This window comes from Panthera pardus, unplaced genomic scaffold (assembly GCF_024362965.1).
Source record: "Panthera pardus isolate Hobbes unplaced genomic scaffold, ASM2436296v1 HiC_scaffold_3, whole genome shotgun sequence".
NCBI classification, from domain to species: domain Eukaryota; kingdom Metazoa; phylum Chordata; class Mammalia; order Carnivora; family Felidae; genus Panthera; species Panthera pardus.
The window spans coordinates 25,534,639-25,549,289 of record NW_026526876.1 but is presented as its reverse complement, the minus strand read 5'-3'; the positions used below and the strand labels follow the sequence as shown (position 1 = coordinate 25,549,289).

General features: G+C 42.5%; 1 protein-coding gene across 12 annotated transcripts in view; it reads left to right on the top strand.

The window, feature by feature from the left end:
* The first annotated feature begins 672 nt into the window (after positions 1-672).
* Positions 673-14,651, top strand: part of CEP112 (centrosomal protein 112) — a 462,552-nt gene continuing 448,573 nt past the window's right edge. For 9 of the 12 annotated variants that reach the window (XR_008418577.1, XR_008418579.1, XM_053892300.1 and 6 more), the window contains exons 1-4: positions 673-781; positions 7,874-7,987; positions 11,324-11,514; positions 14,066-14,238. Coding sequence is in view for 9 of the 12 variants with exons in the window: in XM_053892300.1 (XP_053748275.1) it covers positions 7,882-7,987; positions 11,324-11,514; positions 14,066-14,238 (470 nt within the window). In the remaining 3 variants the exon portion in view is untranslated. Of the gene's footprint in view, positions 782-1,010; positions 1,135-7,873; positions 7,988-11,323; positions 11,515-14,065; positions 14,239-14,651 lie in introns of those variants that run through there. The other 3 variants (XM_053892299.1, XM_053892306.1, XM_053892308.1) reach the window with 3 other exon arrangements.

The following is a 14,651-nucleotide window of genomic DNA, read 5'->3' as shown; positions in this document are numbered from 1 at the left end:
GAACTGATAAGCACAAAACCTTCTGTTTTATTTTAGCATCTTCAGAATTTGGGGGCAAGTTTCTTGAAACCTCGGATAGTTCTGAATGCAAAAAAAAAAAAAAAAAAAAAAAAAAAGAAAAAGAAAAAGGAAAAAACAAAGGGAACAAGGTAATGCTCATTTTCCCTCTTTAATCCGACCTCATTCACTTGTGGGTTGTGAGATACCAGGCAGTAAACTTTCACTCCTTGAGACTCAGCGACGTCTGTCCAAATGGGCACACCCTTTTGTGAACACCCTCCAGCAATTCCATTTTTTTTCCCCTCTACTTGTTTCTTCTCCACGACGCTTAAAATGTTCACGGGCTACTCTCCTCGCGGGATGCCCGAGGGCAGCCTTGTGCAGACAGCGGTGGGATTTCCCAAGGAACCTCCGCCTGGGACCCGCCTACGTGCCTTTAGGCCGCCAGGCGACCCTGGAGGCAGTGCGACCACCCGCAGCGTCGCCATGGCAACGGCCCGGGGCCCACCACGCGACCGGGAGGGCGGGGAAACCAGCGCGGAAGTCCCGCCCCCGATTTGCCGGGCGGAGGCGGCCCTCGCCGGGAGCGTCGCCATGGCAACGGCGCCGCGCGCAGGCCGCGGCCGGAGGGGTGGGGAAGGGGGCGGGGAATGTGAGCGCGGAAGTCCCCGCCCCCGGGCTGCTGGGCGGTGGCGACGGCGGCGGCCCGCAAGGATTTGAAACCGTTTCGCGGTGGCGGCGGTGGGGGTGGCGGCGCGGCGGCCGACCGGAAAGCTTGCATGTAGGGGCGCCAGGTTCTTGATTTCCCGAGTTTCCCCGTCCTGCCCCTACAACCCGGGTTCTCGAGTGGAATTTTCGCGCGGGGTGGCGGTCGCCCCGCCCGTGCCCGCCGGTCCGGGGAGGGGCGTCGCCCCGCAGGCCCCGGGCCCGTTCGCAAGGCCTGTGGGGCGCGCGCCCGGTTGGGGGGCTCTGGGCGCAGACCGCTGCGGTTCCACTTGTGGAGTGAAACCCAGCCCGGGCGCGGACGGGGAAAGTTCTGGGTAAAGTTTGCTGGGCGGATGGAGCTGGTCCGCGAGCCGGGGTCCAGAGATCGGACCGCTCGGCTGGGGAGGAGAAATCTGTGTCCGGGACAAGGTAGGGAAGCGGCCGCTGCCTCGCGGGCTCGCAGGCCGCCCGCCCCGTGCCCGCTCTCCACTCTTGCAGGGGAAGTTCCTCCCGGGACAGGATGGACGACCCCAGAGTGAGGGCAGAACCCAGGGGCTGGCTCCTCTGTGGGGACAGTCCCGACAGCAGTGAGCTCGGGAAGGCCTGGCCCAGCATCGGGGCGTGCTGGGGCCAGCGAGGGTTTCCGAGTTCCATTGTGCAACAGAAAACAACATCAGTACAGACGAACAGCCTGTATTCTGATCACTGGGCGGCTATTTTATTATTTGTCCTTTATGTTAAAAGAGGAGTAAAAATAAGAAAAGGCAAACGAAACGACAGGAGCCTCCGCGTAGTGGTCGGGCTGCAGTGGGGTGGAGCGCACGATGACGGGCACACCGTGTTCAGGCCCAGCTGCCACTTTCCGTGGGACTGACTCTAGGTCAGTAACTTAACTCTGCTAAGCCTCAGCTTCCTGCTCTGGCAGGTGGCTTTGAAATAGTGCCTGTCTCCCAGGGCTATGACCGGGAGACGTTTGTAAAGCACACAGCGTGCTCCTGGCCCCGTCAGGGAAGGCTCTATCAGTGCTCGCCTAACTGTCCAAACATCCCATGTACCTGTAAGACTGAGCTACTGAGGGACGTATTTCAAGTTTTTTGGAATGACTCACCATACATTTAAAATATGTTTTGAACAAAATGGTTTTTTTTCTTGCAACTTTCAGGAATGTGTTTGTTGTGTTTGGCAACGGGCATATATATATATGTGGGGTGTATTTTTTGTTTGGCAGTGTGGCTGCTTTTCTCCTAAGGCCTTTTAATATTTGTGGCCTGCTTCTTTCTGCCTTGCCGACTCCTATGGCAGCTAAGCACCTTGAGAAGGTTTTAGCTTATTTGAGAGGCATCCACATATAAATAGGTTTTAAAAAAGACAATGGCAGTGAGTTAAATAAAAGACATGATCAAATATAGAGTATAACTATTAAGAAGAGTCACCCAATTGACTTCTTTTTTTGGTTTTGAAGTGATTTATGTGACTAGTAGGCACATGAGAAGTACTTAAAGCCTCAGTCAAAGATAGAGCTTTAAATAGTGGTAAAACTTTTTGATTAGATGGAACTAAGTAGATATAGCTTGTTTATAAGATGTAATTTGTGGGGCGCTTGGGTGGCTCAGTTGGTTAAGCATCTGACTCCTGATTTCGGCTCAGGGCTTGATGGTTTGTGAGATCAATCCCTGCATCAGGCTCTGCAGAGACAGGGCAGAGCCTGCTTGAGATTCTCTGTCCCTCTCTTTCTGCCCCTTGTGCACTTGCACACATGCTCTCTCTCTCAAAATAAATAAATGAACTTGAAAAAAAAGATGTCATTTGTGTAGGAAGAATTCCTTGAAGGTTTGAAATGGTAACAGTTTTTCCTTTTTGCATTTCTTAATTTTATTGGAGAATAAATCAGGGATAAGGAGATGCAGATTTTTAGCTTTTTGTAAATATCATATTGACCTTTTATTGTGTTAAAAAAATGTGTACTCCAGTACTGTGTCTCCTTATAACAATTCCAATTGCCTTTCTACTTTTCAAAATATGTCTTTATTAGTTGGAGATATTGCTGACGTGTATGTAAATGGCCCACAGGTTCCATATAATGGATCTGAGAGCTAGGGACTTCAGAATTTTAATCCTAGCATTGCGCTTTATTTCATGACTTTGGGTGAGTCTTTTAGCTGTTGAGTTTTAGTTTTCTCTAACGTTAAACACTAACATCTCCTGCATGTGTCAAAGAATTTATTGCCAATTAGTGATTATTAAAAATCTTTTGCTTTAGCTTTATTGGTGGGTGTTGTCAGGCAAATGTTTGAGTACGAGGGCAGGATGTGTTGTTAAAACCTGGGAGTATACTCCTGGGCTGGAGCTGTGTTCAGAATTCTGGGTTTGTGAGTTTCTGTTTGGTCATCCATTTGAATAGTTGCTTTTCACCTTTATGATCTAATACTCTGCAGTGGTATCTAGCCTTTTGTTACCAAGTACATAACGGGTGTAATTATATTAGAATGCAGTTAGTTATTGTAGGAATGCAAAACAGCCATTCCAAACACCCCCAAGCCAACTAACCAATCAGAAAATGCGTTTATTTTATTTATTTATTTTAAAAAATTTTTTTTTTAACGTTTATTTATTTTTGATACAGAGAGAGACAGAGCATGAATGGGGGAGGGGCAGAGAGAGAGGGAGACACAGAATCAGAAGCAGGCTCCAGGCTCTGAGCCATCAGCCCAGAGCCTGACATGGGGCTCGAACTCATGGAGTGTGAGATCGTGACCTGAGCTGAAGTCGGACGCCCAACCGACTGAGCCACCCAGGCGCCCCAGAAAATGCATTTAAATACAACTTCTCTTAACCAAGTCTTAAATTTGAAAATATGTTTCTTCTACTGTGATGCAGAAGGTAGGATTGCCAGTTTTGGTAAATAGAATTAAGGCCATATAATATTTCTTAAAAAAAAATTTTTTTTTTAATGTTTATTTATTTTGGAGAGAGAGACAGAGTGCAAGGTGGCGGGGGTAGCGATGGAGGGAGGGGCAGAGAGAGAGGGAGACACAGAATGCGAGGCAGGCTCCAGGCTCCGAGCTGTCAGCACAGAGCCCAACGCGGGGCTCGGACTCACGGACTATGAGATCATGACCTGAGCCGAAGTCAGATGCTTAACCGACTGAGCCACCCAGGCGCGCGGCCATATAATATTTCTATTCTAGCAGATCTGTTTGGTACTCAGAACAGAGTCTTTTAAAAACTTATTGGTCACGTTAAAGTGGGACGTTATTCCCTTTTGTTAGCATTTATTTACCAGTCAGTTCTTTAGCTTCTAATACGTGCCAGATAAAGTGCTAGGTGCCCACTAAGATGTGTAAGTCAGGGGCCCTGCCTTCCAGGAACATGTCACAGATGGTGGAAGACATGTAAATAATATATAGATGTGTACAAAAAATGATAGCACGATGAATGCTGCTCCCAGATGTGAGCAGTGCATGCTGAGTCTGGCACAATGGGCGTCTAGGCCGAGCAGGGCAGGCTTTATTCAGAAGTGCCATTTGAGCTGTGTTTACCTGACCGCAGGCAGAGGGGACAGCCTGTGGGGAAGACGTGTAAGGGCTTGGAGGGTTGGAGGCATGGCACGGAGGTCAGCGGTGGGGAGGTGGCCTTTGGTGGGTGGGTATATTAGGCAGTGTGTATGTAGGGAGAGGTGAGAGATGGTCTGGTGGTGCGGAGCCTGATGCAAGGGTAGAACTCACCAACCTTGAGGTCATGACCTGAGCTGAATGAAGTCGGCCGCTTAACCGACTGAGCCACCCAGGCACTCTAGGAGAGACTTTAAAATAGAGTGATATGCTCAGCTCTGCACTTGGAGGTGGCAGGTGGGGGTGGGTGGGGGGCTTCTTCTGGTACCAGTGACTGAAGCAGGGAAACCAGATAGTGGGTTGCAATATCTCTGAGATAGTGGCAGCGAGAAGAGAGATAACAGGTAGGTTTTGAGACATTTCCGACTATTTGTTGATATATTGACTTCAGGGGGGGTTAGAGAATGGGAACGGGGGATGGGATGGAGACCCCGGGAGCGGAGAGTTTGAACCCGGGAAGAGGTAACTGATAGGTGATTGAAGTGTTGGCAGTAGAGAGGAGAGTTAATGCTTTGGATATAGAAGCAAAGGAGGAAAGGAAGCATTCTGTTCTCTTAGAGGGAAGGTGAGAGGCAGAAGGAAGAGCCTTTTGGGGTGTCACCACCTGACTATTATTTTTTCCATGAAACGAGGTAAGATTTTTTTTAATTCAGAGTGAGAAGAGGCAAGAGCAGTTTGAGGGGCTTTAAAATGTCTGGTAAAAGCTTAAAAGCTGCTTTGTGGAGCAGGAAATGGTGAAAGACACCTGACAATTGGGGTAAGGTAGGAAGCTGTGTGACTACAGGCAGTGCCTGTTTTCTCCAGACCCTTAGTTGGGGATTGAAGCAGGTGGTCAAGGAGCACAGCCTTGCTGAGGGAGCAGGAGGAGAGCGTTTAAGAGGGTAAGAGCTGTGATCTGGTAGAAGGGATTTGGGAAGATCAGAGCGGCGGGAATGAGGAGGACAAGGGCTAGTCAGGTGCTGAGGGCCTCCTAAGAGGAGAGTTTCTGGATTGAGCTTGGAGGGGCAGCGGTTGGGACGCGGCAGTACGGATCTCAGTAAGTGTTTTCCTTCCGGGGCGAGGCCGAGGGGAGAGTGGAAGACCCCAGAGAGTGGGTACCATGGGCCCGAGAGAGAATGGGTTCACCTCTGACAACCGGGAGGGAAGTCATGGCGGCCGGCAAAAGCTGTGGTTTACTCCCAGAGGCAGGCAGAGAGAACTTTCTAGGAAGAGCCTGTGGGTAGGTAGTAAGACGGAAGGTACTGTGGTTAAGTATGAGAAGCTGGTTGGGCAGAGACGAGGCCGGCTGTGGAGGAAGACAGCTAATGAGGCGGAACAGAGCTCTTTTCCAACATATAATTTGTAAATGAGTAAATGACAAACTGGGGACTATGTGTAATGTAGAGGGAGTCCATTTCCCTTTCAAGACATTAAAAAAATTGTTTTTAATGTTTGTTTATTTTTTAGAGAGAGAAAGAGTATGAGCGGGGGGAGGGGCACAGAGAGAGGGAGACACAGGATCCGAAGCAGGCTCCGGGCTCTGAGCTGTCAGCACAGAGCCTGATGCAGGGGTCGAGCTCACAAACCATGAGATCGTGACCTGAGCCCAAGTCAGACGCTTAACCGACTGAGCCACCTAGGTGCCTCAAGACATGTTTTAATTGAAAGGAACATGGTGAGCGTAGATAGTTTTAACTTAAGGAGTTTTGTCAAAACCTACCGAGTTTTGGGATTCACCTTCTTACATATAGTATTTTTCTTGCTAATTAGGAAGAAATGTGAGGACTGATACTTTAAGGTTTTTTTTGAGGGGAATTAACGTTTTTGAATTTATATACAGTTAAAAATCACTTTTTTGGTATACAGTTTGGTGAGCTTCTACACATGCCTGGGACAGCGTCTTCTAACCTCCTATACAGACAACACGCGGAACAGTCCCGCACCCCAGCTGTGTTCCTTGTGCCACGGCCTTATGTTCAGTGCTCCCCCAGCTGCTGAGCCCTGTGAACCACTGTTCTCTGTGCCCACGCTGTTTGCCTTTTCTAGAACGTCATACAAATGGGTCCATACAGTGTGTCGCCCTTTGAGAATGGTTTCTTTCGCTTAGTGGGCTACATTTGCGGTTTATCCGTGCTCCGTTCGGATGCCAGTGGTTCATTGCTTTCTGTTGCTGAGTACTCCTTGGTTGTGTGGGTACATCATAGTTTGTTTACCTGTTCCCCAGGGGAGGGACATTGGGCTTGTTTCCTGGGGTTTGATTACCCAAGGAGATAGCAGCTATAAGCCTTACCTTCGGGTAAGGTTGTGTGAATAAAGACTGTTTCGCTTGAGGAAACACCCAAGGGTGAGATTTCTGGGTCACGTGGCAAGCGTGTGCTGAATGGCGTAAGAAGCTACGAAATCGTGATCCCGGGTGGCTGTGCCGTGTCGCACTCCTACCCGCAGTTCCTGAGGGTTCCTGTCATTGTGTGTGCTCACTGGCATTTGGTATTGTTTATTTGGCATTTTTTATTTTAGCTGTCCTACAGAGTGTGTAGTGAGAGCTCGTTTTGACTTTAATTTGCATTTCCCTAATGATTAATGATGCTGAGCATCTTTTTATGTGTTTAGTTGTCATTTGTATAATTTCTTTGGTAAAGTGACTTTTTTCTTTTTTTTTTTGCTATTTTTATTGGGTTGTTGTCTTACGGTTGGGTTTTGAGAGTTCTTTGTATGTTCTTGATGTGAATGCTTTGTGACTCATATATACATATATATGCGCATATATATATATGTGTGTGTGTATATATATATATATATGTATATATGATTTGCAAATATTTTCTCCCAGTCTGTGACTTATCTTTTCAATCCCTTAATGGAGTCCTTTGCAGAGCAAAAGTTTTTTTTCTGTTTTGGTGAAGTCCAATATAATAATTTTTACTTTATGGGTAGTTCTTTTGGTGTCCTGAGAAGAAATCCTTGCCTAACCCAAAGTCATCAAGATTTTCTCCTATGTTTTCTTCTAAGAGTGTTATAGTTTTACATTTTACACTTAGGTCTGTGATTTGTTTTGAGTTCACTTTTGTCTGCAGTGTGAGGTTTAGGTTGAGGGTTTTTTTCTTTATTTTGCATATGGGTGCCCAAATTGTTACAGCATATTTGTGGTAAAACCTGTCATCTCTCCATGATTTGCCCCTTTGTCAAATGCCAGCTGTCCATACTTGCGTTGGTCAATTTCTGACCTCCGATGAGTTCCATTGGTCTGTGTGTCTTCTTTCACTAGCACGGCATTCGTTGTCTTGACTCCTTAGCTTTATAGGACATCCTAAGATCAGGTCGTGTGAGTTCCCCAACTTTGTTCTTTTTTTTCTGAATTGCCTTTACTCTTCTGGTTCCTTTTCCTTTCCATATGCATTTTAGACTCAGCTTGTGCATATCTACAAGGACCATTGCTGGGATTTTGACTGGGATGACAACAAATCTATCGATCAGTTTGGGGATATTTGACACTAGTGTGTTTTCCTTGCTCTCTTTCATCAGAGCTGTGTGGTCCTCAGCAGACAGGTCTTAATATTTTAATTTTAAATCTCTTACAGACTGAATTATGGAAATGGGAAGTGAAGAAGAAAAGTGGGAGAAGCTGGATGCAGAATTTGATCACTTTGTGGTAGATATGAAGCCCTTTGTTCTAAAATTACCTCATAGGTCAGGTAAGATTATGATTGTAAACTAGATTCTTTTAAAAAAATGTTTATTTATTATGTTTGAAAAAGAGATTGAGAGGGAGAGCGAGCACGCAAGTGGGGAAGAGGCAGAGAGGGAGGGAGACACAGAATCTGAAACGGGCTCCAGGCTCCGAGCTGTTAGCGCAGAGCCCGACACGGGGCTCGAATCCACGAACTGTGTGATCGTGACCTGAGCCGAGGTCAGACGCTTAACCAACTGAGCCACCCGGCTGCCCCGTAAACTAGATTCTTAAGATTAATTTTTTTCTTTATAATGTTTCCTCAAACCAGTGAACTATCACAACGAAAACAAAGCTGAATTCCTTTAATAACAATTTCATCTGAAGCTGATGTAGGATTGTTTGCTTTGAGCTATCCAAGGGTAAATAGAAATTTAGTGATAATATTCTAGAAAACTGTGGAAAGATCTTAATATGACACCACTCTTAGACATCATGAGCTTAAAGCCCATGGATCTCTAAAGTTTCTTTAGAGAGTTTAAAATTTCTTCTCAACTATTCCTTCCTGCATCTTTTTCCTCCCTGAAATGCTTCCTCTTTCAGGAGCCTGCTGTCCCTCTGCTGTCTAACAGTTTTATGTATCAAAGCAGAAAAGAATCTGTTGGTCTTGTATGCTTGTTGGTTGACTGAGTGAAATCAATTGCAAATGAGTTTTTGTTGCTACCTTGTCTGCATTTCTTGGCCTGTTTTCTCTAATTATGGAATGAGAGTCTCTGTCTCAAATCAAAGACTTTCCAGATAATTTAAGGCATCAGAAGACAATTGGAGAGAGGTTGAGGGGGCCAAGATGATTCTCTAAGTGACAATAGGCCGTAAAGGCAAATCTGATTTGGTAGTTTGGCAGTGGAGAGCGGGAGTGGGGCCAAGAAACTCTGGCTTTTACCCGAGTTTTGTCCAAGTTCCCTCTTTCCCTGAGGTGTTTAAGTGAACCGTGTGTTCAAAATGAGGAAGCAACTCAACATTAGATATTTGTTCCAGGATGCTGTGCTGGGAGAAGGGAGCGTCGTGTAGCAGTTATGCATTCTAGTGCCACCCATTGTTCCACGGCTGTAACCTTTCCTAGTCAGCATGGTCTTTCTTCCAGGCTTCTTTCCCAACTGTCTTCTCTTGCCTTGTCAGACTTTAACCTCCTCTTTCTTCTGCTAGTCTTCAAGATGCATATTTCATGTCCCGTGGCCCATTCATGGGTATTTGTATTATTCGTATATTATTTGATTAATTGTATTCACAATGATATCTATGTTGTGTTCTCTTATGATGTTCACTACCTTTTTTTTTTCTTTTTCATTAGATCTGCTCATTAGGAAAAACTTGTATTAAAGTCTTCCATTATAAATGTATTTCAAATAAAACTACCCTCATATTTCATCTTCTTTTAAAAATGGATGTTAGGTACATAGAATTGGATTAATTGTAGTCTTTGGTTCATGACTCATTGCCGGTATTGGTATATCCTGCCCTTTTATTTAATTAATTAATTCATAGTGAATGATCTGGAACTCACATCCTAGTCAAGAGCCTGAATAATGATAATAACTTATATCTTCTTCTAGCTAAATTCTACTTCTGATAATTGCTCTCCCCAATATTGTAAGTAGAGTACTGAATTCTTTTCAGTAATGAAATTGTACTGAATTCTGGCCATTAGGATATTATATAGGTTTCAGTTTTCTGCAAGACATTTAGAAAATACATAGTTTGAAAAAGTGTTTCCTTAAGTTTATCTGTTTTACTTTTCTTTTTGCCCCAAGTACCCCCAGTATTTCATGAACTTTGCTTTGTGGTTATATAATTTTCAAAGCTAAAAATACAAAACTTCTTAAAAGGTTGGCCCTCATACCTGTAGTGATCAATCTGGTATGAGCAAAGCAGTAAATCCAGCCCTAGCGATTTTTGTAGGTAAAACAATAAATGAATGTGACCTTTAGAAACTAAGAGATTAAAGCAGACTTACGATTTATGTTAGATATATAATCCTCAGGTTGAGTTAGACTGATAAAAGATTAATGTCAAAATAGCTTTCATGAGACCTAAAAACAATTCTGTGTCACGTTCAGATAAAGTAGTCAATAGGTTATATGGTGGATTAAACAGTACTGTATTTTTAAGGTAGTTTTTAAAAGGATAATTATATTTGCTAAATTACATGTTAATAGCCCTCAATTATTTTTAGAGGGATTAAAAGAAAACCCTAAATTAATCAACTCTAAATCTGAAATTTATCAGCTTTAATAAAGAAAACATTTGGAATCTAATTTTATTTTTTGTTATTGTTTTTTAGAAAGGGAGAGAGAGAGAGAGAGCACGAGCGGGGGAGAGGGGCAAAGAGAGAGAGAGAGAGAGAGAGAGAGAGAGAGAGAGAGAGAGAATCGTAAGCAGGCCCCATGGTCAGTGCAGAGACTGATGTGGGGCTCAATCCCATGACCTTGGGATCATGACCTGAGCCAAAGTCAAGAGTCAGATGCTCAACTGACTGAGCCACCCAGGTGCCCAAGATCTAATTTTAGATTAAGTTTAAAATGCTTACATAAGATTGCATTTAATATCTCTTTTGGTTTCTATAATTGGAATCATAGGAAGATTTTTTCAAACCAACTAAGATTATCTTAGAGATGTGTTTATAGTAAAATTTTATCTCTTTTAATATTACTTTATCTCTTCTTTATCTGGTAGTGATCCAGAGATTTTATTTTTTAGAAAGTACTGGTTTGCATTTGTCTTACCTGATCACTAATGAACTGAAAAAGATAAACCGTAGACCAGGGTGTTGGCGAACTGTAGCCTCCCAGGGCCAAATCTAGCCCGCTACCTGTTCTGTAAAGTTTTCTTAGAAAATACTGATGCCCATTTGATTCCATATGGTGTGCGGCTGCTTTCATGTTATGGTGGCAGAGCTGAGCAGGTGTGCCAGAGATCAGACTAAAACGAGGACTATCTGGCACTTGACAGAAAAAGTATGCCAGTCTCTGCTCTAGACCAGAGCAGGTGTTTTGTAGGTCTTTAACGTTTTATTTTCTGAAAAATCCAGCTTCTTTTTTTTTTTTTTTTTATGTTTGTTTATTTTTGAGTGAGAGAGAGACAGAGTGTGAGCGGGGGCATGGCGGGGGCGGCGTGCAGAGAGAGAGGGAGACACAATCCGAAGCAGGCTCCAGGCTCTTAGCTGTCAGGACAGAACCCAGTGTGGGGCTCGAACCCATGAACCCTGGGATCACGAACCGCGAGCTGAAGTCGAATGCTCAACTGACTGAGCCACCCGAGTCCCTGAAAAATCCAGTTTTTAATAGTTCTTACGTATCTCTAGAACGGCAGAGGTGTGCGCTTTGGATCAGAAAGCTGTGTGAGCCTTCAGGAACAGGTGCAGGACTAATGGGCAGGAAGAATCGGAACCTGTATGCCAAACTGTTACTGCATATGCTTAAGCGAGGAGCTCTCGAAGGCCCCTTTACACACCGACCGGAACCAGGCACGCTGAAGACCTTACCTTCCTACATGGTAGGTGTCACTGACCGGAAGATGTAGGAGTTCCATTTCTTTAAAAGTGTCAATTCATCATCCCCTTTGGGATTGGTTATATTATTGAGTTACAAGTCCTAGGTAATACATTAGTTAAAACTGTTCTTTTTCCTTCCTAATTTACTTTTTTCTACTTTGAATAGAAATCAGATTTGGCCTTAAGGGGACTATGCTTATTGATGGAGCCATCCCACAGTATTCTGCAGTATTTCTAAAAAACTCACAGTGAATTTTTTGGTATTGAGCCTTAATTTCCCATTAGTTTTTGCTGGATTACATTAACCGTCATTTATGTGTATTAGTAAATTCTAGTTTATGAAACTCTTTCACACACATTGTTCAAAAATTCATGAGAGGTTGGATTGAGAGACTTCTAAAGTTCCTTTCTTCTCTAATGAAATGATGACAGGAAGTTGGGAGTTTATACTTTGTTCAATTTCACTGTCAAAATCGGCTATTAGAAAGGCAGTTATAATTATGTTTCATTGGTTAATTGTCACTGTCTTGATCCTTGTAACCATGAAATATGCCTTGGTTTGTGTGGTGTTTGATGAATACTTGAGAAATCTGGAGTACTAGGTGTTGGTAGTGGACTGTTTTATGTATGTACGTATATATATATATATATATACACACACACACACACACTATATTAGTATAGTATCATAATATTATACTATACTATGTAAATATAAATATATATATATATTCTTAAGAAAGCTAACTTTGTGAGTTAACTCTGGTTAACTTAAACCCATTTGCAGTCAAGAGGCACATTGCACACTAAATGATAATTTCTGTTATCCAAGTTAGAGATGCCAAAAGTTTTTGTTTTTTTTTTTTTAATTTCAAGGTCATTTCTTTTTTTTTTTTTTTTAATTTACTTATTGTTTAATTTATTGTTAGTTAGCATATGGTGCAACAGTGATTTCAGGAGTACATTCCTTAATGCGCCTTACCCATTTAGCCCATCCTTCCTCCCACAACCGCTTCAGAAACCCTGTTTGTTCTCTATATTTAAGAGTCTTTCATGTTTTGTCCCCCAAGATGCCAAAAGTTTTGATGCTGTTACCAATTGTACGTTAAAGTAGAGCCGTATATTTTGCTTCAGGTCAGTAGTCTTGGCGATGGTAGTTACGTGATATTTGAACGTTGCAATGACTGCTGTGCATGTCTGACTTGGGATAGAGGGTCGTGTGTCACCTCTCCCAGAGAACACCCTCTCGAGGATTCTTTGTGTGGGATTCAGAGAATTGTTGGAGAAGTATCCAGTTAATGCAGAGTTTTCTTCAGAAGGGTATCAAGAAGCCCACGCTGCTTGAAAAACTATTAGTGGGTGAATGTCCTCTTCTTAAAGACCCAAGGGGGAACGTTTTCTGAAACGTGTTCAGATGTTAAGATACCAGCGTATTGCATCATACTCATTTCATAGAATCATCGGAAAGGCTTTACTTCACAGATAATAACAACAAGAAGGTCCAGAGACCCGTGTTGGATTTTCTAGTTAGTTTATGGCTTGGCCAGAACTAAATTACAAGTCTAGCAACACCTCTGTTGCTCTTCCTTTAGCTTAATTGTCTAGCCTAATTTTTGTTTTTGATTTTTATTGATTGTGGGTTCTCTGCCCACTGATTTTGTGTGTGTGTGAAGAGTAATTAATGATCACAGAAAGAAATAGAGTACATGATTTTAAAAAGAACATTCCATTGGTCTTTTTTTTTTTTTTTTTAATCGGGCATTTCTAATATTCCATTTTATCTCCACTATCAGTTTATTAGCTTCGTGTCTCCTTTTTAGTAGTTGCCTTAGGGCTTACGATTTGCATCTTTAATTTGTGGCAGTTTACCTTCCAAAATATTATACCAATCTATGGATTATGGAAGAACTTTACAGGATTTCCTCTTTCCGTTCTTTGTGCTGTGAGTTTCCAAACATGTCACTCCTACATGCATTTTATTATTATCGTTATTTCTAATTTTAATTCCGGTGTAGTTAATGCACAGTGTTATATTAGTTTCAGGTGTACAATATAATGATTGCACACTTCCGTACATCGCTCAGTGCTCATCCAGTCGAGCGTACTCTTAATCCCTTCACTTATTTCCCCATCTCCCCACACACCTCCCCCCGGTAACTACTAGCTTGCTCTCCAGGGTGAAGAGTCTGGTTTGTTTGTTTGGTTCCTTTTTTCTTTGTTTTGTTTCTTAAATTCCACATATGTGTGAAATCATTGTGGTCCATTTACCTTTTTATAAAGCTGTATTTTTTTGCAGCACAAATAATTATTAGACTTACTTGTCATGTAATTTTTATCATTTATCAGATTTCTTATACACCAAAACATAACTAAAATGTAAAATGTTATCCGTTTTATGTATTCTAATATTTTATAATTCATTGTGCCTTTCTGATAATTGAATTTGAGTATTTGAAAAGTTATTACCAAACTTGAAACTTGATGGACATCTTAAGTAATTATTTCATTATAGTGCATTTTGAAAGAATAATTTTTCTAATTTTTAAAAATCAGTCCATCTATTTTGATGAACCAAATCCAGCACAAGCAAAAGTTTCAAGCCCGGAAGGATTACCAGACTGGGTAATGGGTGAGCTGGGAACCAGTGACCACAAATTAAATGAATCGTGGAAGCTTTCTTCTGGAGAAGATTACTCTTTGGTGCAGTCGCCGACTGATGTGCACAGGTATGCTGTGAAAATGGGATTCATATGGGATTCGTCATTTAGCTTACCTTCACAACTTCATATATTGTTTCTCCTGGTGGTGTCTTTCATTTTTTTCATTTTTATGGTAAGTAGTTGGTTTAGTTTATAATTTTGTTAAAGTTGAGGGCTGTGAAGGGATGTTGGGTAGGTAAAACAATTTAACTTCTTTCATATATTCAAGATTCCCAGTGCATATTTAGCCCCTTTTGGGTATCCGTTAAATATATAGACATGTATTTATATATGTATATATGCCAATACTTGGAAAGTAGTGCCTGAGAATCTCCAAATAATTTCATTCTCTGTGTTCCTTCATGACAAGCATGAATTAAGAACATTATCAATGACTTGAACAAAATATAACATCCTGCATATTCATTTCGAAGCTTATA